The sequence below is a fragment of the Triticum urartu genome, chromosome 4 (assembly GCF_003073215.2).
Source record: "Triticum urartu cultivar G1812 chromosome 4, Tu2.1, whole genome shotgun sequence".
NCBI classification, from domain to species: domain Eukaryota; kingdom Viridiplantae; phylum Streptophyta; class Magnoliopsida; order Poales; family Poaceae; genus Triticum; species Triticum urartu.
The window spans coordinates 61,635,049-61,658,445 of NC_053025.1; the positions used below are offsets into that span (position 1 = coordinate 61,635,049).

The window sequence follows — 23,397 nt, forward strand, 5'->3', positions numbered from 1 at the left end:
TAGTATTTTGTCAAAGTTGGACGGACCGTCTCTATTTCCTTTGAATGGCTTCTTCCGCTGACCGGGTTTGGAGCCACTAAATCCGGCGTTTACCATTGTATCCTCAGTTTCTTCATTGTTGTTCCGACGCTTGTTTTTGTTACATCGTGGCCTTCCAGCGCCATCCCTGGCCTCAGAGGTGCTGGGGTCACGGGTGTTGTTGCTTCTATGAGCCAACCAGCTATCTTCACCCACGCAGAAGCAGGTCATAAGTGAAGTAAGAGCTACCATAGTGTTTGGCTTTTCCCGACCGAGGTGTCGGGTAAGCCATTCGTCACAGACGCTGTGCTTAAAGGCCGCTAAGGCTTCGACACCTGGACAGTCGACGATTTGGTTCTTTTTAATTAAGAACCGAGTCCAGGGTTTGCGGGCTGACTCTCCGGGTTGCTGGACTATGTGACTAAGGTCATCAGCGTCCGGTGGCCGGACATAAGTGCCTTGGAAGTTGTCTCGAAAGGCATCCTCCAAGTCCTCCCAACTACCAATGGAGTTCTCCGGGAGGCTATTCAACCAGTGTCGTGCTGGTCCTTTTAACTTTAGGGGGAGGTATTTGATGGCATGGAGATCATCACCGCAAGCCATGTGAATGTGGAGAACAAAATCTTCAATCCATACAGCGGGATCTGTTGTTCCATCGTATGCATCGATGTTTATGGGTTTAAACCCTTCTGAAAACTCATGCTGCATTACCTCATCGGTAAAGCACATGGGGTGTACGGCGCTTCTATATCGGGCAACATCACGATAGAGTTCGGATGACATCTGTGTTTGGTTCTCGGCCCGAACTTGGTTATGCTTGTCGTGCTGGGCTTGATGGTCGTCGTCTCGTGTTGTAGCACGTCCCCTTGATCAGTAGATTGATCTGGTCTGGCCGGCTCTATTGTCCAGGTCCTGACGTAATTCGTACGTGTAGCCCGGAGGCGCTGCCTCTTTGCCTCTACGGCGAGGTTACGCGGGCTGGTATTTAGCATAATTGGCCGCTTTGTCCCGTCCATGTGGTGGTCGGTCTAGTTGATCGGGATGATTGTATCTTGACGGTATTGTCTCAAGGACCTCGTCGTTGAATTGTGGCAGTAGCTTGCACTTTGGGTAGCTCTTTGTTGGGCACTCGAGGCCATATACCTCGGCAGCCAGGACCTTGGTCCATCTGTCGTTGAGCGTACCTTGTTCGGCTTGAAGCTATTGCTAGTGTTGTTTCTTTTTAAGGCTCCTCATAGTGGTGATGAGTTGTCGCTTGAAGCGTTCTTATTCGAGGGGTTCCTCTGGTACGATGAAATCTTCGTTACCGAGGCTAACATCCTCCTCGGAGGCCGGCAGATAGTTACTATCTTCCGAATCCTCATGGTCAACAAGTTTGTCTGGGTTGACTTGTCCTTCTTCCCACTCATCCTGCTCAAACGCAGGCTCGACGGGGTGGTCGGAGTCTTCGACACTGTCCGGAGTGTCATTGTCTCCGGTGCCGGTATTGCTTTCCTTTTCTCGATGCGATCCTGAGCGGCACCGCTGACGTCGGTGTTTTGGTGGTGCCTCGACGGGCTTGTCCTCAATCAGATCTTGATTGTCATCGCCGTATTTCTTCTCGAGTGTATCCACCATGTACACGTCGTAAGTAGAAGTGGTCGTCCAACGCCCAGTGATAGGCGGGTTTTGGCCTGTTTCGGCTCCGGCATCATCGTCCATACCATCGATGTCTTCGGATGCGTAGTCTAGCATGTCGGTTAGGTCCTCGATAGTGGCTATTAAGTGGATGGTGGGTGAGACAAAAAATTCCCTGCTCTCAGCCCCCAGTTCAGGTTGGGCGTAGTTCGGAAGTGACACCTCCGTGATGGCGAGAGATCGCATTAGGTCCAGAGCCTCGTTTAGGAGCGAGAGCTCGGCAGGTGGATGAGGACCTGTGGAGCTGGTTCTAGTAATCACCACTTGACCATGCTCGGTGGACGCAGATTTTGAGAGTTCGGAGTTGACATCCCGAGATAAGTCCGGCTTCCCAATGACAGGGAGAGTCCTGTTTGACTCGAGGCCTGCTGACAATATGGTCACCTCTGGGTCTCCGGCTGGGAGCTCCGTAATAGGAGAGAGTCCGGCGGGGCTTCGTCTTCGAACAAAGTAGTCTGCTCTGGATCTAAGGCCATGGCAGGCATGAGAGTTGGTCCTTGAACGGAGTCTGATGGTGGATCTGATGGGCTTCCTTCATGTAGATGAGGAGCGGCGTCCGAGGCCGCGAATCCTTCGAAGATCAAGTCTCCTCGAATATCAGCGATGTAATTCAAGCTTCCAAACCTGATCTGGTGACCAGGGCGCAGCTGTCGATCTGCTCAAGGTGACCAGTTGAATTGGCACGCAGAGTGAAGCCGCCAAACACAAAGAGTTGACCAGGGAGGAAAGTCTCCCCGGAAACAGCATAGTCGCCGATGACAAGCTGAGCCATCGATCCTTCCGTCGACAGCACAGTTGAACTCTCAATGAAAGCACCAATGTCGGTGTCAAAACCGGCTGATCTCGGGTAGGGGGTCCTGAACTATGCGTGTGAGGATCGAGGGTAACAAGGGACAAGTGGGACACAATGTTTACCCAGGTTCGGGCCCTCTTAATGGAGGTAAAACCCTACATCCTGCTTGATTGTATTTGATGAGTATAGGAGTTACAAGAGTTGATCTACCTCAAGATCGTAATGGCTAAACCCTAGCTGTCTAGCCTATGAGAATTCTGATAGCCTTTACGGACTAAACCGTCCGGTTTATATACACATCGGAGGGATTTAGGGTTGTACAAAGTCGGTTTGTAGGGGAAAGTAATAACATATCCGGACACCAAACTTGCCTTCCACGCATATAGGAGTCCTACCCGGTCACGGGGGGAAGTCTTCTGATTTCATCTTCACGGCCCATCAATTCGGCCCATGTCAAATAGTCCAAACACTCGAGGACCCCCTAATCCATGACTCCCTCACTAGGCCTGAGCCCGGCATGGCCCGGCCATCGGGCCTGGTTTTTGGGCCCAAGCCCAGCCCGAAAGTGATAAAGCCCGCTGGGCCTCGGGCCATGGGCCGAGCCCCTTCAATAAATCACAAAAATGGAGGGGCCGGGCCCGGTCTGGCCTTTGGGCTCAAAATCTAGGCCCGGGCCCGGGTGCAACATTGGGTCGGCCGGGCTGCCCATGGCCACGAGTAGTTCCAAGATTTGCCAAAATAACGCCCAAACAAAGGAGATCGGGGGGGAGGGGGCTTGAAGAGGAGGAGAGAGGCGCATCCTCTCTGTTCGGGGTGAATAGGATATGACTTGCTCGAGAGAATGGGTGGGTAGTTGGCCCATCCGCCGCACCGTTGGCCACTTACCTCTTCACGCCTATCGCCATCGAGCCTGGCAGTAGGCTATAACAGGCTACCACCACGGTCCTTGTAGGTAGCCAACTATTCATGTAAGTCGGTGCCATGACGGCGCATACACATTGACTTGTTTCCTATCGCCAGTGACGATGATGATACATAGTGGTACCCTACCGCCAAGGACGATGACGATAGCAAAAAATGTTCGATCTGTTTTTTTTTAATTGATCAAATTGTGCTAAACTTTCAACAAAGGTGAGAAGTGTGATTTTAGCCGCTATCGACATGTGTGTGAAATTAAAGGACGGTGCAGGATGATGAATGGACCTGGCGAGGCATTGATCAAGTGATGTTTGTCTGTTTGCGCTCGGTGGTAGCCGCGAAACGGACGTTGCAACGCCTGCCCTGGCGTCATGTGCTCGATCACCGGGGATCACTTGTGGCCTGCTTACATTGCGTACTTGCGCTGAGCCGCGCAGATGGATCTGCTCGACAGCTCAATCATACTAACATTCTAGAGTTTGGCGCAAACTGTAAATCACGAGGGTGAAATAATACGAGTAGATCGTTCGTGAAATTACAGCTCGTTTGAACCGCGCCGGGGGAGGAGTGATTTCTGTACACATTCCTGTGAAATTCCAACTGTTTTCGCGGCAGAAAAGGTAGAACTCGAGTGTATTGGATGTGAATCATAGTATCACTTCGTGCATTGCTTGCGGCCAACACCTGCAGATCATTCGTGACGCCACAACACCGAACACGCCAAAGCGGGAGGTGCGTTTCACCAGGACAAGCGCACGTCAGCTCCAAGGTTACAAACAAACCTCACCTAGAAACCCGTCCAGATTCATTGCCTGCATAAAGACCCTTTTTAACCCCCTCGTCACCCGCATACTCAAGGCCACAACGCACTCGATCGGCAGTCGCCACCGTACACGTGAGATCGACAACTTGATCATCGACCGCGACATCGCCATGGGCGGCCTCTCCATGGACCAGGCCTTCGTGCAGGCGCCCGAGCATCGCACCAAGGCGAACCTCGCCGACGCGGACGGCATCCCGGTCATCGACCTCTCCCCTCTCGCGGCCGGCGACAAGGCCGGCGTGGACGCCCTCGCCGCCGAGGTGGGCAGGGCGAGCCAGGACTGGGGGTTCTTCGTGGTGGTGCGCCACGGCGTGCTGGCGGAGACGGTGGCGCGGGCGCTGGAGGCGCAGAGGGCCTTCTTCGCGCTGCCGGCGGACCGGAAGGCGGCCGTGCGGAGGGACGAGGCGGCACCGCTGGGGTACTACGAGTCGGAGCACACCAAGAACGTCAGGGACTGGAAGGAGGTGTTCGACCTCGTCCCCCGCGAGCCGCCGCCGCCTGCCGCGGTTGCCGACGGCGAGCTCGTGTTCGAGAACAAGTGGCCCGAGGACCTGCCGCGGTTCAGGTACGGTCATCGACTCAATCGATTCTGCAACCACGAGAGAAATGGTTCATATGATTCAGAATTTCGGATGTTAATCTCGATGCAAATTGATGTGTGCATGCAGAGAGGCGCTCGAGGAGTACGCGGAAGCGATGGAGGAGCTGGCGTTCAAGCTGCTGGAGCTGATCGCCCGGAGCCTGGGCCTGCGACCGGACCGCCTGCGCGGCTTCTTCAAGGACCAGACCACCTTCATCCGGCTGAACCACTATCCGCCCTGCCCGAGCCCCGACCTCGCCCTCGGCGTCGGCCGCCACAAGGACGCCGGCGCGCTCACCATCCTCTACCAGGACGACGTCGGCGGGCTGGACGTCCGGCGCCGGTCCGACGGCGAGTGGGTGCGCGTCAGGCCCGTCCCGGACTCGTACGTCATCAACGTCGGCGACATCATCCAGGTGTGGAGCAACGACAGGTACGAGAGCGCGGAGCACAGGGTGTCGGTGAACTCGCACAAGGAGAGGTTCTCCATGCCCTACTTCTTCAACCCCGGGAGCGACGCCATGGTCGAGCCGCTGGAGGAGATGGTGAGCGACGAGAGGCCGGCCAGGTACGACGCCTACAACTGGGGCAACTTCTTCAGCACCAGGAAGAACAGCAACTTCAGGAAGCTCGACGTCGAAAACGTCCAGATCGCACACTTCAGAAAGGACCGATCTTGAATGAAGGATCCATCGTGAATTCATGATCCTACCGCTCTCCTCGGTGATCCTAGTGCTACAAGCATCTCCCCATTTGTAGTAATATAAATAAGTAATTGTGTCGGTTTAAAAAATAAATAAGTAATTATCCGTACTAATAATTACTTTCTTCGTCCCATAATATAAAAGCGTTTTTGACACTAGTATAATATCAAAAACGCTCTTATATTATGAGACAGAGGAAGTACTTCCCCTGTTTCAAAATAAGTGATGATGTGGTTTTAATTCAAATTTGAACGGAGGCAACTAAAAAGGATATTTTAGGACCGAGGGAGTACTGGATATATATGTGTGTGTATTTCAATGTGATTTGGCGCATTTGAGCAGATCATTATTACTGCATTTGTAAGTGTTAATATCACCGTGATTCACCGGCACAAATTGACAGTTGCATCTCTACCTAGAAATGCAAAATGCTAAACTTGACGATGAAAACCCATCAAAAAATTACTACTCCAAAAAAATTTCCATTCTCAAAAGTTAGACCACTTCAAGCCCTTGCTCTAAATTTGATAAGCTACTCTTCAAATTTAAGCAGGAGGCAGGCGTTCCCTGCTCTCCCCGACCACTGTCTCGATGCATGTGCATCCCTGCCAAGCTCCGGCGAGATTCCGGTGACATTTTTTCCTCCACTTTCTCGTCTTTCCAGACGTCCCAAACACTATTTTGGAATTTCAAAAAATCACCAAGCAAAAAAGTACTCATAAAAATTTGAGGAGGGTGGTTGTTCTACACCTCAGCTCGATGCACACATACTACAACCACGCAAGAAAACATAGCAAAATATTTCAAAAAAATCTAAAATTTTGTGGGAATGATTATGAGCATGTTATAGATGCTTGCAAAGTTTGATGGTCAAATGACATCCGAGGATGTCATTTGACCACCTAATTTTGAAACCATCTATAAAATTTGTTGATAATTATTGCCACAAAAATTCAGATTTTTTGAAATGTTTTGGTATGTTGTCTTGTGTGGGTGTAGCGTGGGTGCACCGAGCTGGGTTCAGCCACTACTTTCTCAAATCTGAGAAGAAGCTTTGTTAGGGATGTCAATGAATAAGGTATGAGTCGGTACAACCCTTTTTTGTCTAAAACCACCGTGCTCGATGGGCATTTGAGCAGAACACTACTACTGCATTTGTTACTAAATATCAGTATGCTTCACAGGCACAAGTGACAGTTGCCGTCTCTACCTAGAAATACAAAAATGCCAAACTTGGGAATGAAAACCCATAACTTCTCCAAATTTGACGATTTGAGGCGTTACAGCATCTCTAACCAATCCACAGTAAAATTTAAACGAATAGAAATTCGGTTTACTCCTCTAAAGCGCACCTAGCCGATCTCGTATCTCCTTTAGAGGAGCAAAGAATTTACTCCACGCAGCGCTCGACTCTTAAATATGCTTGGCCGCCCAAGCTAAAGTAAAAAAATTCACATCTCCCACTGCTCCACCTTATTCACTCTGTTGCGGCCCAAGCACCCGCATCCCCCAGCTGGCACACCCCCCATCCACTCTAGTGCCGCCCTTGCCGCCCAAAATGGCCGGATCCAGCCGCGCCGATTAGAAGCACAGATCCACACCACCACGCGCAGTCTCAAGCTCGTGGCAACAACAATGCTTCCTCCTCCCGTGGTGGCGCTTCCCGCTTCTCCGATCTCTCACTGCTGCCAACAGCACAAATGATATACCTAGGCGTGCAACAACTGGCATGGGAGACATGGGTGACGGAGATCACCGACTGCGAGACCCACGAGAAGATTTGGATTGGCTCATTCCATTCAGCGGTGCAGGCGGCGCGGGAGTACGACATTATGCCCATGCACCTCTACGACGCAGAGGCGCGGAGGAACTTTCCCGGCAGACTGCTATAGCTGGAGCCCGTCGAACCCTGAGTGGCCACCTCAAGCGAGATTCGGGAACACAAGGAGCCATGTGAGCACCTCGAGGCGGAGCAAGCCGACGAGGCATACATGGCGGACCTCTGCCACATGTACCTAGAGCGCGTCAGGGGGGAGCGTCGACAGTATGAGCTCTACAAGGCGGGGCAGTGATAGTAACCGATCTTTTCTCCAGCGACGACTTTGGTTCGGCAGCGACGACGATGGTGAGGGCGGTAACCCAGACCCCATGACCGAATCGGACTGGGGAGGATGTTGAACGAGACCGACATCAAATAGTTAGTTTTAGTTTAAATTTTATTTAATATGTTATGTAAAATAGTTTATGCAAGTGGTTGAATCGAATCAAGTTTGATGTAGTAGTTTGAATCAAATTTGCACCGAATTCGTGTTCATTTTTTCAAGGGAGTAAAGTTTAGGGTTTGGTTAGAAACCACACTTTTTTAGTGAAGCAAATATACTCCCCTAAAGGATACTTGACCATTTTCTCCCCTATACTTTAGGGGATCGTTAGAGATGCTCTTAGATCACTTGAAGCCCACCCTCTAACTTTGAGAAGTTACTCTTCAAATTTAAATAGGAAGGAATCCTCCTAAAATTATCTCTCATTGGGCAACCCCCTCTCTCTCTCTCCGCCATAGATGCCATGGTCGCGCTCCTCCCCGCTCTCAACGGCCACTGTCCCTACGCATGTGCATTCTTGTCGACCTCCGGCAAGATTCTAGTGAGATTTTCTTTTCCTCGTCTTCCCAATCACCCCAGCCAATGCCGCCCCTCCATGTAATCCTTCGCCACGGTCACGCTCCTCCCTGTCATCCATGGACAATGGCAGAGCAACACCCACATAGCATCAGTTTTTGTATGAAAACATGGCTGCTAGACCTTGTCGCTGATTCTCACGAGCCATTGCGTCCCGTACCATGTCATCATGCCAACAAAAGAGTGAAGAGGATAATAACTCATTTAAACAAATATTCTCCCAAACCGTGGCCTATGTAGGACAAATTTCACTGACTTTCTGTTAGGAAATAGTTACTTTTTGGTTAGCCATAATCCATATTAGCATCATCACAAGATTACCAACATAGAAAATCGCATACGACAGGTTAGGATCATCTAGCATTTAAGCATATGGACTAAAGGCACATGCCAACAAAGATAGGTCCAGAAAATACAAGTTCACCGGAAACTCCGGTACTACAACAGGCCATCGTGGTGAAGACGATATGGTCTTTCCATGTAGAGGAAGCAGGCAGGCAGAGGCAGACATCGATGATGTAGTCAATCTTTCACGAGTCATCGCGCCAAGACGCTCCCCAGAAACCTTATCACCCCTCACCCGGTGTAGGTTCTCAAGGGACGCGGTTTTGGAGGCCTGCTCTCCTTGATGGCTATGCACGCAACCACCGGGACTAGGAACTCAACTATAGTGTGTGTGTTCAGTGTACTGCTATGAATTCTACGTGTAACCTCTTTTCTCTGGATCTCCTATACATAAAGGCGGACACATGGTATAGTGAAGAGATCTAATTGACACATGATGGAAGAACTCTTTGCAAGTTGAAAATGTGTCCACAATGAGCTCGAGTATTAGCACGTACACCCAAAACAAAGCAATGCACTACCATGCAAAATTTTAGTTATTCCAATGAGGCATATAACATTAGCCCGAACTCAAACTTGATTTGTGAACGCGACGTGCGTGCATTGCGTGGTTTGGCATGAAGTGGGTGAGCGCGCACACTGTTGTTCGTTTTGCTCATCATGCTACAAGAAGTAGTAGAACAAGGCACCTTTTATATTGTTGCCGCTCTTCCTCAACTAACAAAATGGTAGTAAACTTACACACTTGCCATGCAACTCAAATGGCTTTGAGATTTCAGGCTTTTAACTGGGCTAAGGTATAAGATAGAGTGGGTCCAGACCCATAAAATTTAACAAGACCCCATCTGATTTTGTAGGCACATTGGATTTCATCTGTTCCAAATTCTATGTTTGATACACCTGATGTTCAATGGAGACCGATTATGGTTGAGCCCCACCTAGCAGACAAGCATCTAACTTATCCACAATTGAACAATGGAAGACTTGCAACCGCATGTGTTGCAATCTAACAATAATTGCATGACCCCCAACAGGCCTGCAACTAGGGCCGGTAGCTTCTTTTTTGTCGGCTAGTTGCATGTCCATTAATAGAGATTGCAATTGCAAATGTTGCGACCCGCTTGTAAGTTTGTAACTGCACAGACCACCAACACGGCCTCATGTGTTACAACCAAGAGTGCAACTGCAATGGCCCCCAATGTGACTGCCGGGACTAGCAACTCAACTAATGGTGATGGATTTTTTTCACTTTATTAAAAAGGACACAAACTCTTTCCAAAAATCAGTGAAATTTTTTAAAAGCTTGTGATGTTTGCAAATTTGTGAACTTTTTAAGAAGTTCACGGATATTTTTTGAATTGGCTACAATTTTTAGAATTTGAAGAATATTTTTTAAACTCATGAATATGTTTGTTGAATTCGTAAACATTTTTTAAAATAGCGCAGACCGACCAATCCACGTAAAGGCACGGAAGGAAACAATTTTCCTGTCCTGTAGCGCACAATACCTTTTTGTGTGAATACATTATGTACTCATGGGCTGTTTTGTATATCCCACACACATAAGCCCATGGGTTTTACTATTTTCTTGAGGAAGATAGAGAGCCCTTTATTTCATTTCCAGAAACATTAACAATCTTTCTCTTTTACATTCTTGATACCGAATGGCACATTGTTACTTTGTTAGCCAGACAAAAAATCATCATAACAGTGTGCATAATCGTCGAGCTCATGTCCAACCATGTTGCCCTCTCTGTTGATCTTGGTCACGTTGAACAAATCCAAGTTTTCAACACGCCAAGAGCATTTTCCTAAGTGGCCCACCACCTTACTATCTGTTTTTAGCATTTAATGCCTTGTCAATTCTTCATGCAGTCAGTTTGTAATAGTGAGACATATATTAAAAAATGTTGACCATGTATAGAAAAAAAGTCAAATGTATACAGAAAAAATGTTGACCATGTATTCAAAGAATGTTAAACTTCTCTCTGAAATTTTTTAAATATGTAAACAAAAAATGTTGACCATATATTAAAACATATTAATCTTGTAATTAAAATGTTAATAAAGCATTTGAAAAAAATGTTAATGTGTATAAAAATATTTTTTGACAATGTATTCAAAACATGTTAATATTTTTTTTGAAAAATGTCAATCAAGCATTTGAAATTTTGAAAAAAAATGTGTGAAAAATGTTGATCATGTATTAAAAAATGTTAAACTTGTATATGGAAAATGTTAAACCTATACTAGAAAATGTATTAGATATATACCAAAAGTGTACAATGTGTACTAAAAAAGTAGACATAAAAATATTTATAAAAAATTAAATCACATATTTAAAAATATTAAACCTGTATATAAAAAATATTTTTGATGTAGACAAAAAATGTTGAATGTGTACTAAAAACCGATAATATCATAAAAAAAGAAACAAAGAAACAAGAAAGCCAAAGAAAACCAAGAAATAAAAAGATAGAAGAAAAGAAGAAAATGAAAAATGAAGTGAAAACCGGGAACAACGACGAAAACTCAAAAAACCAAAGAAACACGTGAAAGCAAAGAAAACTGATAAGAACCGAGACAAAATTAAGAAAAATGATGAGAAAATATAGAAAAAAACCAATGATAAAGATAAAGAAGATCAAGCTTGAAGAAAACCGGTAAAAAACAAAGAAACCAAAATACCAAAAATAAATAAGAAACAAAGAAATGTCTGCAGCAAAAAGACAGCGAAGCCACGAAACGGAAAAGGCAAAAAAGAGATTAAAAACAAAGAAACGTCCACAGCGAAAAAACAGTGAAGCAATATGCAGTATGTTCGAATGAACCAACGAAGCGCTTGTCTCACGGAAAAAAAAAACAAAAGAATAGGCTGGCCCAGTCTCGCACGCGAGAGCTATATCCTTCAGGCGAAAGTAGCTTCCAACTTGCTTAAAGGATATATAGTTCTCGCGGAGCAAGTCAATCAAAACTGCCTTTAGGTGGTATCAGAGTATCAAAATAGTTTGGAAGCTCATGAGCAACTTAAAAGATAATGCTTGGAAGCCCATGGGTTATGTTGAACCTTAGTTGTCGTACACCTTACCCAAGAAACAAAAAATGAACAACGAACAACCCAATAGAGTGTTATTTTTTATGGTAATATGTATCCCATTTATATTAAATATTATAAAAATCGTAGTATAAGTCATGTATATACGAACCTGACAAAATTGGAAAAAATAACAAAATGTTAGCCTTTGCATAAAGGAACACCAGTCAAGAATAAAACTACACACAAGAACGGAAAAACCTCTGAGCTTGACACCAGCGCTTGTCACCTAACTCTGGCACCAACACAGCAGCTACCAAAGTTTTAAAAAAATGACAGATCGCCTTCACACCCGAGCTCGACGCGGCTCCATCGCTTATATGCAGCTTTGCGGACCTGACACGCCAAAGACGAAACCATTACAGTTGAACGAAACCGGGGCAACACTCTGGACACGCCACCGAACTCTAGATCTGACACCCCCACATGACTAAGACGTCGGGAGGAGGAAACCATACCTGCCATCCACATACCACGAACCCAACACATGATGAAGGATATTATCGATGCAGACCACAATCTGGCTCCGTACCTAGATTACCTCCCAAGCTCTGCACCGGCGCTGGAGCAAATGTCGTCGCAATGATGGCGCCCGAGGACACGGGTCCATCACGAGAATGTCGCCGTCGCCGCATCATCCTTGCTTGAATAGAGTGGATTCTAAATCCAATCCCAACCATATGATTGATCGTCTCGTCGGAGTAAGATATGGAGAGACTTTATTCAACGTTGCCGTCATCATCGCTGAAGCCAAGACGATGAACAACCTAAAAGCTAATCTACTTTGACCTAAAGCTATCCATACACGTGAATCCGACGACCCCTCTGGGAGCCGCCGGAAGACGACGGCAAAGGAACTCCCTAGCGACTGGTGCTGCAGAGATCGCCTTTTCCTTCGAGGGAAAAAGGAAGGATAGGCGTGCCCAAAAAGTAGTGACAACGTTCAGCCACAATTATTTTGTACACAAGGACAGGTGACGTCAGGTGGTCGGGACATAATTATATCACATCTAGATGACTTTGAAACGCTTACTTTAGCAAATTCATCCTTGCTATGACAAATTCGTCCCCTTTTTCCCTTTCCCTCCTTATAAATGACCCCCTAACGCTTCAGTACGCTCCCACACTATTACACCAAGCAACAACCAGTCAAGAACAGCAGAAAACCAACTCACACATACTTGCTCCCAGTGCTGAGGAGCAACATATCAACAAGAAGTGCAGAAACAATGAGACCAGGGGCAGGTTTCAATGCGACGGCGGCAGCAACGAAGGCTGCGGTAGCCCCTCTGGCCGCCGGCGCCGCGCACTCCGCGTGGCACTCGCCGGTGCCGTACCTCTTCGGTGGCCTGGCCGCGATGCTCGGACTCATCGCCTTCGCCCTTCTCATCCTCGCCTGCTCGTACTGGAAGCTGTCCGGGTACCTGGAGGGCAGCGCCGGCCGCGGCCACGACGAAGGTTCCGCCACCGACGGCGCCAAGCTGGTGGCCTCGGACCAGGCGCCAGCAGCGTGGGAGGAGAAAGTACTGGTGGTCATGGCCGGGGACGTGGAGCCGACGTACCTGGCCACGCCCATGTCAAGCAGAGACCGTAGCAGCAAGGGAGAAGAGGAGGAGAAGAAGGTGTCTGTGGTCGCCATGGCTAGCATCAAGGATGCTGGTAATGGTGAGCGCAGTCGGAACCAGATGTGAGTTTTGCATCCTGTAACTCCTGTTCCTTTTTAGGCTTAGGTGAGCTGGCCGTGGAGCCTTTTGATTCTTCCAAACAAAATAGGAGAAAGTTCATCTGCAGTTCTGGACTATGCAGGGAGAGCGTAACCCCGAGCCATGTTTTTCGTGGGGTTCTTCAATTTTTGCAATGACCAACTGGACTAGATCAGCAATCAAGGTTATGTTTTGTGGAATTACGGCATGAGAAATGCAGGTTTTGATAAGCTTTTTGTCACCTGAGAAATAGTTGGTGCTCTGTTTCCTTTCCTTTTGTTTTCTTGCTCTGAGTAATGGAAATGAGCATATTTTTCTTCTTTCTCCCCATGCTCTCTATCGTGGCCAATAGGCCCCGTGTGTGTGTGGAGGAATCAGCAGGTAGGGCACACACATGGCATGTACTACGTATGAGTAAACCAAAGGCAAAGTGGATGGGAATGAATCGTTCGTTTCAGGCAGGACAGGACGCGGTGCGTCGATGGGCATACTTCTCATGATTGCGAATATATGATGTGATCAGAGGGATACTCTCAGGAGAGGAGACTTGCTTGAGCTGCTTGTTTCCTTGTGGGCTTGTGGCCAATATTGTTTCCAGGATATCCAGAGTCAGCCAAACCTGGGAGACAGGGTGTAGTGAGCAGATTCTTGAAGACGATGTAAGACATCCTCCATGATGTGAACTGTTGACCTGCACGTATCACTAGGAGTCTATAGGATGAATGTATGCTGCTATCACCAAGGGTATAATTAGTGCTTGGAACGGTAGCATGGTGACCAGACCAAACCACGTCTACAGAAGTTTGAAACGGCCGCCGGTGGCCGGAGGTATGCTGATTCAGCCGGCTCCACAAACCCTTCTTATACGCCCCGGCAGACAGCCAAGTTACTGACCGGTCATAAAATCTTGACTTAGACAGACTCCTCAAACCGGCCTTATACGTCCAGTTCAAATCTGAGGCAGATATAGGAAGGTCTGGACGCGTCTGTCACGTCGGATCCGATAGGTAGGACCCATCATATTTGCACAAAATTGATCAAGTCCACCAAATCCACGGCCCTCCTCCCTCGTTCATTTTTCGCGCCCTGCTCCCCCATCCATGCCGCCACCCCACCCGCTGCCCTAGATGTCGTCGTCGGGTACCCCGCCCACCACCGTTACCGCAGATGTTGCCTCGGCGTTGTCCGTGGGCCTCCCGTCAGTGGTGCCGAGTTGCAAGCCGGAGAATGTCGCCCCGAGAGAGCGGCAATGGAAGCACCACAAGAGGGAAGCGATGACAAGGAGTTTCAGACAAGGATGTTGTGGACCTCGAAGAGGATGTGTCCCCTCCGTTGTGTCTGGTCGCCCCACACCCGTCGATCCAGCCGCCAACAATGAAGTCGCCGTTCGCCCTGCCCATGATCGACATCGATCCAGCGACCAATTGGAGGATTCCAGACAGGTTTACAAGACCGCAGGGGGCGGACGACGAGTTGTGCGACTCACTGCAACTCCACGGATGCGCACAAGCACGGGTATCACCGGCGGCAGCAGGTCTGCTCGTGTCCTGTTCGAGAAAATGTCCCAGCTGGAAGGGGTAAATATTTTGCTCAATTTTGTATGCCTTTGTTCATTATGTTTGTTATGCATTGTATACGTTAGTTGCATATGCCATTGAATGAATTAGTTGCATATTCTGTTGGTTTATTTGAAATCATGATCGTTTTAGGGGAATTACATGATCGAGATGATCAACGAGGGTCAAGAGCCTATGGCCGGTATGGAATATGAGTTGAGGGATTCAAATCGTCTTACTTTTGATGTTAGGGTAACATAACGTACGCAAGGCACCGAAGGCAAGAACAAAAAAATGACAAAGGCACCCAAGGCAAGAGGTTCGGACTTCACAACATTTAAGGATGTTTTGTTGGTTAAAGCATGGACCCTATATGTGGGGAAGAGCAAAAGGGCAACAAGTACTAGGAGAAGATCCACAAGTTCTATCATGAAGACATGTGTGAAGCCGTATCCTATTATTACCCCCCGCAATGATGTTTCTCTCCAACATAGATGATCCACCATCCAAGAAAATGTGAACAAATTTGCCGGGCACTATGCTTCCGTATTTGGCCGGAATCAAAGTGGGAGAAGAGTCCAAACTCACGTAAGTAAAATTGCAAAGTTTGTTGTGAAGTGGCATGCAAACTTCCGAGACGCCGTGGGTTACAAACTTTCGTGCACTATCATCTTTTTTCATGTATGCTTCATGATGAAGGGACATGCTTGCGTGTTGAGAGACATATGATAGTGGGATGGACCTTTTCTCATGATGGGGCATGCTTGCATGTTAAGAGAAATAGTTTTTTTTGAGCTGGAAATAGTTACTGAACCCGTACAGAAGACTCGCTGGCGACCACACCTGAAACAAAATCCGGAGCCTGCTCCATCCAAGACGTGGTCACAGCTCCCACCCTGAAGCCATACGCGGCTAGTTCATGGGCAACCTTATTACAATCGCGAGTACAAAAAACCAAAATCAAAGGACTCAAAGTTACCAAAACGTAAACTACACGTTTCCCGCAGGAGAACTCCAATCACGGACTGCTCGTAGTCATCGGACTTGAGCGCTTTCAGCAGCACTTGAGCATCTGATTCAAACTTCACTCTATGAAAACCCAACTCAGCACTGGCCTCGCCAGCCTTCACACAGGACACCGCTTCTGCATGCAACGGACCCGACAAGTGCTCCAGCTTCCCTGCAATGGCAGCCAGGAACTCGCCTTGATCCGAGCGAGCGACACACCCCCAGTGGAGTCAACAGGACAAAATGAATAGATGTCATTGGGTTAGTTGGGTGAAGATGACAAGATCAAAGAAGGATGGAGGACTTGGTTTCCAGGATCTCCATATTTTTAACATGGCCATGCTTTCCCGGCAGGGTTGGAGGCTACTGGAAGCACCAGATACCCTGTGTGCTCAAGTCCTAAAGGCACGCTACTATCCTGATTGTTCAATCCTTGAGGCTGCTGAAAGAGATGGAATTTCCTACACTTGGAGGAGTATTCTGAAGGGTATATCACTGCTGAAAGAGGGAATTATTTGGCGTGTTGGAACGGGCGAGAATATTAGAATCTGGGAAGACCCATGGATTCCAAGAGGCACTACTAGACGGCTTGTTTCACATGGGGGCAACGCTTTGGTTACCCGGGTCTCAGACCCGATTGATCCGGTTACTGAAACTTGGGACGAGGAGTTGCTGAGAGACATTTTTGTGAAGCGGATGTAAAGGATATTCTGCCAATCCCAGTGAGAGCAGGGATGGAGGACCAAGTTGCTTGGCATTTTGATCCAAAAGGAAAATTCTCAGTCAAAGTTGTGTATCACAGGGGTGTTGCCATTCGGGATGAAAACCTTGGTCGAGATGCGAGTACATCCGTAGACAATGTGTAGTGTAGGGGGGGAATGGAATCGGCTGTGGAACCTTCCTTTGCCTGGGGAGATTCGTATTTTCTTGTGGAGATTTGCACATAATAGCCTCCCCCTACGCATGAACATCAAGCATAAACGAGTCGAGCTTGATACTCGATGTCCTGTGTGTAACCGGCTGGACGAAGATGGTGGGCATCTATTTCTGAAATGCAAATTCGTAGAGCATGTCTGGAGAGCTCTTGATTTGGAGGAGACGAGGTTGGCGGTGTTGGACCTCACGAGTCCTGTGGCAGCTCTGGAGCATTTGTGTAGCCTAGATTGCCAGTGGTTGTTTGGATAGAGGAGATTAGCGATGGGATTATGGAAAATGCGTTTTAAGCTGGTTTTAAGGAAAATCGGTTTTATCTACATTTTTGTGAATAACCAGTTTATACAAAACTATGTTTGGATTAGAAAAGTAAAAAACTGGCCGCTTCAGTTATTTGCTTGGATAGCCCGTGACTTGTGAGTGTCTTCTCCCGTTCGTAAACTTCGCTCGTCACTACTTTCCCCAAATTAGCCGCCATGGCTTCTTCATCGAAGCACGCATGTGCCGCTGCTCCCCACCAGTTCATCCTCAGGCCCCTCTGATTCTCCTCCGCCATTAGCTCGTTGACACCGCTGCTCCATTCCTGTCGGTCGTAAATGAATCAGTGCCTTTTGCCACCATCTATTGCTCGGCTCCCCTCCGTTGGCGCTTCACCAGGTAGACGCCACTGAAGGGTGCGGACGGCGGCAAGGACTTCCACTCGACGACTCGCCGTGCGCAGCGGCTGCTTTACCTCGACGTCGGCAAGCACGGACGGCGGCAGCGGCCGATTCCCTCGACGACTCGCGCGTTCGTGTACTGCGGCAGCCACTTCCCCTCAGCAACACGGCGCGGCCGGCTGCTACCACTTGGACTCGGTGCCTTGGCGTGCGCGCACGACGGCAGCTTCTTTCCGTCAACGACTTGGCGCATGCGAACGGCGGTGGCCTCTTCCACTCAACACACAAGACGACGGTACAGCACTGCTTCTCGAAGTCAACAATTGGAAGAAAACGTGCGCTAATGAATTTGTTGCAGAAGGATAAATCAGTTACATTGAGTTTCTGTAATCGTGTTTTTACAAAAACGACTAATAGTGGTTTTTCGCAAAACGCATATTCCTGGTTTTGTGGAAACTGAATCCTACTTATCCATGTTTTATCTGCGATAATCAAATATGGTTTTAGTTTGTTAGGCGGTTGCCTCAGTTGACGGAAAACTAGTTCTATTAAAACACGGTATCCAAACAAGGCCTAAGAGGGATTTGGCGCTCATCATGCCGAGAGAAATAGTCAGTGAGGTTAGCTGTATGTTTTTTGGGAGCAACCAGTTAATGAGCGTTCCTTCGAGAGCCTCAGAACGATCAGCGTCACTTAGCGTGCTCTCAGCCATTCGTTATGTGTCGTGCTCTGGATGCTCCCTTCGAATTTTGTTTTTTTATTTTTCCGCACGCGTTTTCGACTTTTTAAACGTTTTTTTCCGGGTTTTTCGATGTTTTGGTTTTCTCCCGGTCTTTCTTAGCTTTTCGATCAAAAAAAAAATTACGCGAAAAAACGCATTTTTTCCCGCAAAAGTCACAGATTTTTTTCGCGAGAGGCACGGTTGTACTTTAGCGAGAGTTACGACCGTGCCTTTCGGAAACGAAAAAAAACACGTTTTCTGTTTTTTTTTCTTTCGCGAGAGTCACGGTTTTGCTTCCGCGAGAGGCACGATTGTGTGCTTTCGTGAGAGTCACGGCCGTGCCTCTCGAAAAGGGAAAAACAAAACGCGTTTTCTGTTTTTTTTCTGTCACGAGAGTCACGGTTTTGCTTCCGCGAGAGGCACGGTTGTGCTTTCGCGAGAGTCACGGCCGAGCCTCTCAGAAAAAGAAAAAAAATACGTGTTTTCTGGTTTTTTTCTTCCGCGAGAGTCATGGCTTTGCTTCTGCGAGAGGCACGGTTGTACTTTCGCGAGAGTCACGGTCGTGCCTCTCGAAAACGAAAAAAAAATGTGTTTTCTGCTTTTTTTTTCTTCCATGAGAGTCACGATTTTGCTTCCACGAGAGGCACGGGCGTGATTTCGCGAGAGGCACGGACGTGCCTCTTTCGGATAGGGAAAAAACTGTGCTCCCGGTTTCGGTTTTTCGCCTGGTTTTTTTGGAAAAAAAGTTTGTCAAAACCTAGTATCTAGTTTTGAAGATCTCGACGCGAGGAAAATCCAATGACGAAAACGGTTCGAGATTTGGACGCATGGTTTAAAAAATAAAACATTTTGAATAAATGAATCTACGAAAAAAAACTCTCAGGTTACGACAAGTGACACGCTGAATATGCGCCACTTGTCGCGATCTGATAAAGTGAAGTGTTCTTTGCAACGAGTACTGATTTCGATGTTTTTAGGGAGTCGAGGGCCAGCTCTGGGCCTGTAAGTGTGGCAAGTGTGCCAGCACGGCACGGCCCATTTATAAACGGGCCGCCGTGGGTCGTGCCGCGCCAGGCATGTTTAACGGGGGGCGAGCCGTGTCGACCCATTCGGTCAGGTCTGCTCCTCCTTCCTGCTCGTGCGACCCGGATCCCCTCCTCCCTGGTTCGTCAGTCCACCTCCGCCTCCCAGCCATACAGGCCACTCAACGAAAACGAGGTCAGATTCTCAATCTCCACTCGGAAATCAGTACCGTGGTCATCTCCGTCGCCGCCGCCTGCCGCCGCCATCGCCATGGCTTTCGCTCTACGGGCCCTTCACCACCGCCTCCCCCGCTCTCTCCACCACTCCAATCCCCTCTCCACCTCCGCCTCATCCCACGACCTCCGCGAGCTCCTCCGCATCCAACGCATCCTCGGTGACCCCGCAGCAACCACCCAACCCCCGCAAACGCAACAACGCCCACTAGCCTCCAGCACCACGCACCTGCACCGACTGCTCCACCGCGCGGCCGGCCTCAGCACCGCCGAGGCCACGTCCCTGCTCCACCGCGTCCCTAACACCCACCGCCTGGGCCACCTTCTCCAAGAACTTCGTGGCCTGCGCCTCCCGGCGGACGAGATCAAGAACGCCCTCGGGTCCGACCCCGACGGGCTCCTCTCCATGGAGCCGGGCGAGCCGTCCCGCCTCATCGAGCTCCTGGACGAGCTCCGCTGCCGGGCGCCCATCAAGGACCAGGTCCTCTCTCACGGCGTGCTCAGCGCCGCAATCGCCACGAGGCGGCGGGTAGAGCTCCTGCACGAGCGCGGGCTGAGCCGGCGGGACGCGCTGAGGGTGATCTCCGTTGAGCCCAGGGCAATTTTATATAGCCTGGAGGATGTGGAGAGGAAGGTGGAGTTCTTGGTGGGCAGGATGGGGTTTGAGATCGGTTGGCTGGTGGAGTACCCGGAGTTCTTGGGGATAAATCTCGACAGGTCGATCGTCCCGCGGCACAATGTGGTGGAGTATTTGGCGTCGGTGGGTGGGCTTGGGGACCCCATTGAGATGAGGCATTATGTGAGATTCAGCCGCCTCAAGTTCTACAATCTGTTCGTGAAGCCATACCCGGAGTGCGAGAGGATTTTCGGGGGCCTAGTCAGGGAGAGAAAGGATGAGGTGAGGCGCCAGCATCCGGTGGGGTTGTGGAAGCTGTTTAAGCCGGCGAAGTATGAGAGCACTGAGGAGAATGTGAAGGACATGAAGTTGGTTGTTGAATCACTTCATTAGCTCTGTTCAGAACACCAACTGGTACCGATTTTGAATGGGGCTGCTCATGATTCTGGGGATATTTGTGGTGGTAACAATGTGGTTCGTATTGTGAAAGCGTATGTTTGAATTGCAGTGCACTGCATTCTGCCAGCAAAATCAAAATGTCATCTGTGCTGATCAAACATGGAACCGATTGGAATCTGCAAGATTAAGTAAATCGAGTCCTAGGCTCCTAGCTTAAGATGAGGTCAATTACAATGACCCCATCATGAGAGCTGGTCTCATCAGGAAGCAAACAAGATAATAGTTTGATGAAATCTGGCAACTTATGGAAGGCTCATCTCAAGTTACCAACAAATAGGTAAGAGAGGCAGTCACTCTTTCTATATTTTGAGTAATCAATGATCATCGGGGGATAATACTCGATAGGTTGCCAAAATGATTATTAATGTTGGAAGACTTGTGAACTTGGTGGTCTTCTTGGAGAAAGGTTATTGTGATACAAATTATATAGGCGGCTAATTTTTCACCTGAAGTTTTCGCAAAATCAAACTGAATGAATAAGCAGATGACATAATATGTGCTGTTTTGCTTGGAATTTGTGTACGAAGATGGCAGATGATAGCAAAAAGTGATGGATCTGGAAGAAGAAAACAGCAGCGAGGCTAATACACAGTTTTAATATTGTCATTAGAAGTGAGGAAAAAATCATAGGTACTCAGGTAGTATGATTTTGTTGCTGGTTCTTGCATGATCTGTTTAGCACAGAGGATGTAGGATTTGTAAAATGGTCATGCTTCCTAACTTGTATCTGTTGGTCAGTAATACTGTGTAACAGGGTTGACATTCTCTCCACCTAATGTGCTATAGATCCTAACTCTTTCTCTATTAGATTATTCATTTCATAGGAAATGCCAAGCTGATTGTTGCCATTTCCCGTACATATAAATACAGGAGATATGACTCTTGGTTATTTTGAATCACAGAAGCTGACCTCTGGTTCTATCTGTCGTAGTGCTCATTGTCCTCAATGCACAATATCAATAATAGTTTACTCATTTAATATTTTTTTGGTCCGTGGAAATTTTCAGTCTGCGTTTAGAAGTTAATCTTTTTGTGATCGATGACATAAAGTATATTATTTATTTAATTTTGTATTTCTGGTTATTACATTGGCAATGTCCTGTTGTATGAAGATTCTGGTTTGGGTACAGTTTTACCTTTCAAAGAATATTACCTTGCTGAAAGCTTAGTGACCCATTGGCACATTGAAAGATGTCCTTACTTCACATTCAAGGAAAGATAGTTTGTTGATGCATTGCTGCTTTAAGGAAAGATTAGGGGGATTCGAACTTCTGATTGGTGAGCTACAACATGTCATCGTGGACAATTTTTCACCAAAAATGTTTTGTTCTGTGATAAGCTGCTATAAAAGTGAAATAATTCATGCTCTTGGTAAGCCATCATAGCATTTAGAGAGTAGTCATATCTGCACTTCTGCAGAAGTAAAGGTGGAGGGATGAGGAAGCTTGCTCTACTGTTTATAGCCATGGTAATTTTGGAATTATGCTGTTTTATGTGTGTATCAAGTATGGAATCTGTCCGATGTAAAGTTCTCAAGCTATAACCTCATGTGCATTGAACATGGATCTTCTTCTTTTGTCAAGTGTGGAGGTTTTCCTTTTTACCACACAATAATTAATGTTAGAAAATGGAGCTGCTGGAAACTAAGGCCCCCTTTGGTTTGGAGGAATTTTGCAGGAATTCTATAGGATAGGATTTCTATAGGAAAAATTCCTTTAGGCCTCCTTTGCTTTGTAGGTTTGTAGAAATTTTATAGAAATTTTATAGGATATGATTTTTGAAGGAGAAAAGAAAAAAAATCCTTCAAAGCCTTTGGTTTGTAGAAATGGATTTCTATTCCTATGTAGGATATGAATCAATCTTTCATATTTTGAAGGAAAAATAACATTAGCCTAAACTCAATGCAAAAATTCATATTTTATGCATCAAATGACATTTTTTTTCTATAAGAATTGAGATACATGTCATCTCATTTTTTATGATTTTTCCATTCCTATGATACATGTCTTGGCATAGCGGTAAAGTTGTTGCCTTGCAACCATGAGGTCACGGGTTTGAGTCTTGAAAATAGCCTTTTGCATAAATATAGGTTAAAGCTGTGTACTATAGACCCAAAGTGATCGGACCCTATGCAAGCGGGAGCTACATGCACCGGACTGCCTTCTTATGATACTATGCAAGGGGAGCTACGTGCACCGGACTGCCTTTTTAATGGTATTTCTATCATATGAACCAAAGAAGACATGAAGTTGATGGTGATGACATGATCCATTGGACCCTGGGTTTGAACGAGTTCACTCCCCCATTCTGAACCCATCAGATTACTTTGGTTTATAAAAACTAACAAAAATAATGTCGTTGGGGAGCCTTGACCGCACTCTGCACCAGCTCAATCAAACCAAAAAGTGACCACTGTCGTGGTTCTAAGCCTGACAGTGATGTAGGGGGGTACGTATGGAGAGGCAGGATCTTAGCTGTGGAGAAGTTGTAAGCACGCAAGGTTTACGAGTTCAGGCCCTTCTCGGAGGAAGTAATAGCCCTACGTCTCGGAGCCCGGAGGCGGTCGACTGGATTATGCGTGTATGAGTTACAGAGGTGCGAACCCTTGTCTCGGAGGGGGGTGGCTTATATAGAGTGCGCCAGGCCCCCGGCCAGCCCACGTTACCAAGGGTTCAATGTTCATTAAGGCGAGGCGTTACTGGTAACGCTAGTAATAAAGTGCTATGATGACCATAAAAAGCTATTTAATGACCGACCGTTAGCGTGCAGAGTGACTTTAGGTCTCCTAGCCGTCAAGTGGTTGCTTCTTGGTCGAGTGTCTTCGAGTCTGTCGAGTGGAACACCTTCAAGTCGATT

General features: G+C 47.6%; 3 protein-coding genes across 3 annotated transcripts; all 3 read left to right on the top strand.

Moving 5' to 3' along the window:
* Window positions 1-4,250: 4,250 nt before the first annotated feature.
* Window positions 4,251-5,832, top strand: LOC125550669 (jasmonate-induced oxygenase 2-like). Its single transcript, XM_048713715.1, has 2 exons — window positions 4,251-4,794; window positions 4,898-5,832. The coding sequence occupies exons 1-2, from the start codon at window positions 4,340-4,342 to the stop codon at window positions 5,487-5,489; spliced, it is 1,047 nt and encodes a 348-aa protein (XP_048569672.1). The 5' UTR covers window positions 4,251-4,339; the 3' UTR covers window positions 5,490-5,832.
* A 6,927-nt stretch (window positions 5,833-12,759) lies between these two features.
* LOC125553544 (protein GLUTAMINE DUMPER 3-like) lies at window positions 12,760-14,216 on the top strand. The gene is made up of 2 exons (XM_048717313.1): window positions 12,760-13,317; window positions 13,437-14,216. The coding sequence occupies exons 1-2, from the start codon at window positions 12,860-12,862 to the stop codon at window positions 13,489-13,491; spliced, it is 513 nt and encodes a 170-aa protein (XP_048573270.1). The 5' UTR covers window positions 12,760-12,859; the 3' UTR covers window positions 13,492-14,216.
* A 5,103-nt stretch (window positions 14,217-19,319) lies between these two features.
* On the top strand, window positions 19,320-21,522 carry LOC125550670 (transcription termination factor MTERF15, mitochondrial). The gene has a single exon (XM_048713716.1). The coding sequence runs from the start codon at window positions 19,504-19,506 to the stop codon at window positions 20,473-20,475; it is 972 nt and encodes a 323-aa protein (XP_048569673.1). The 5' UTR covers window positions 19,320-19,503; the 3' UTR covers window positions 20,476-21,522.
* Window positions 21,523-23,397: the final 1,875 nt, after the last annotated feature.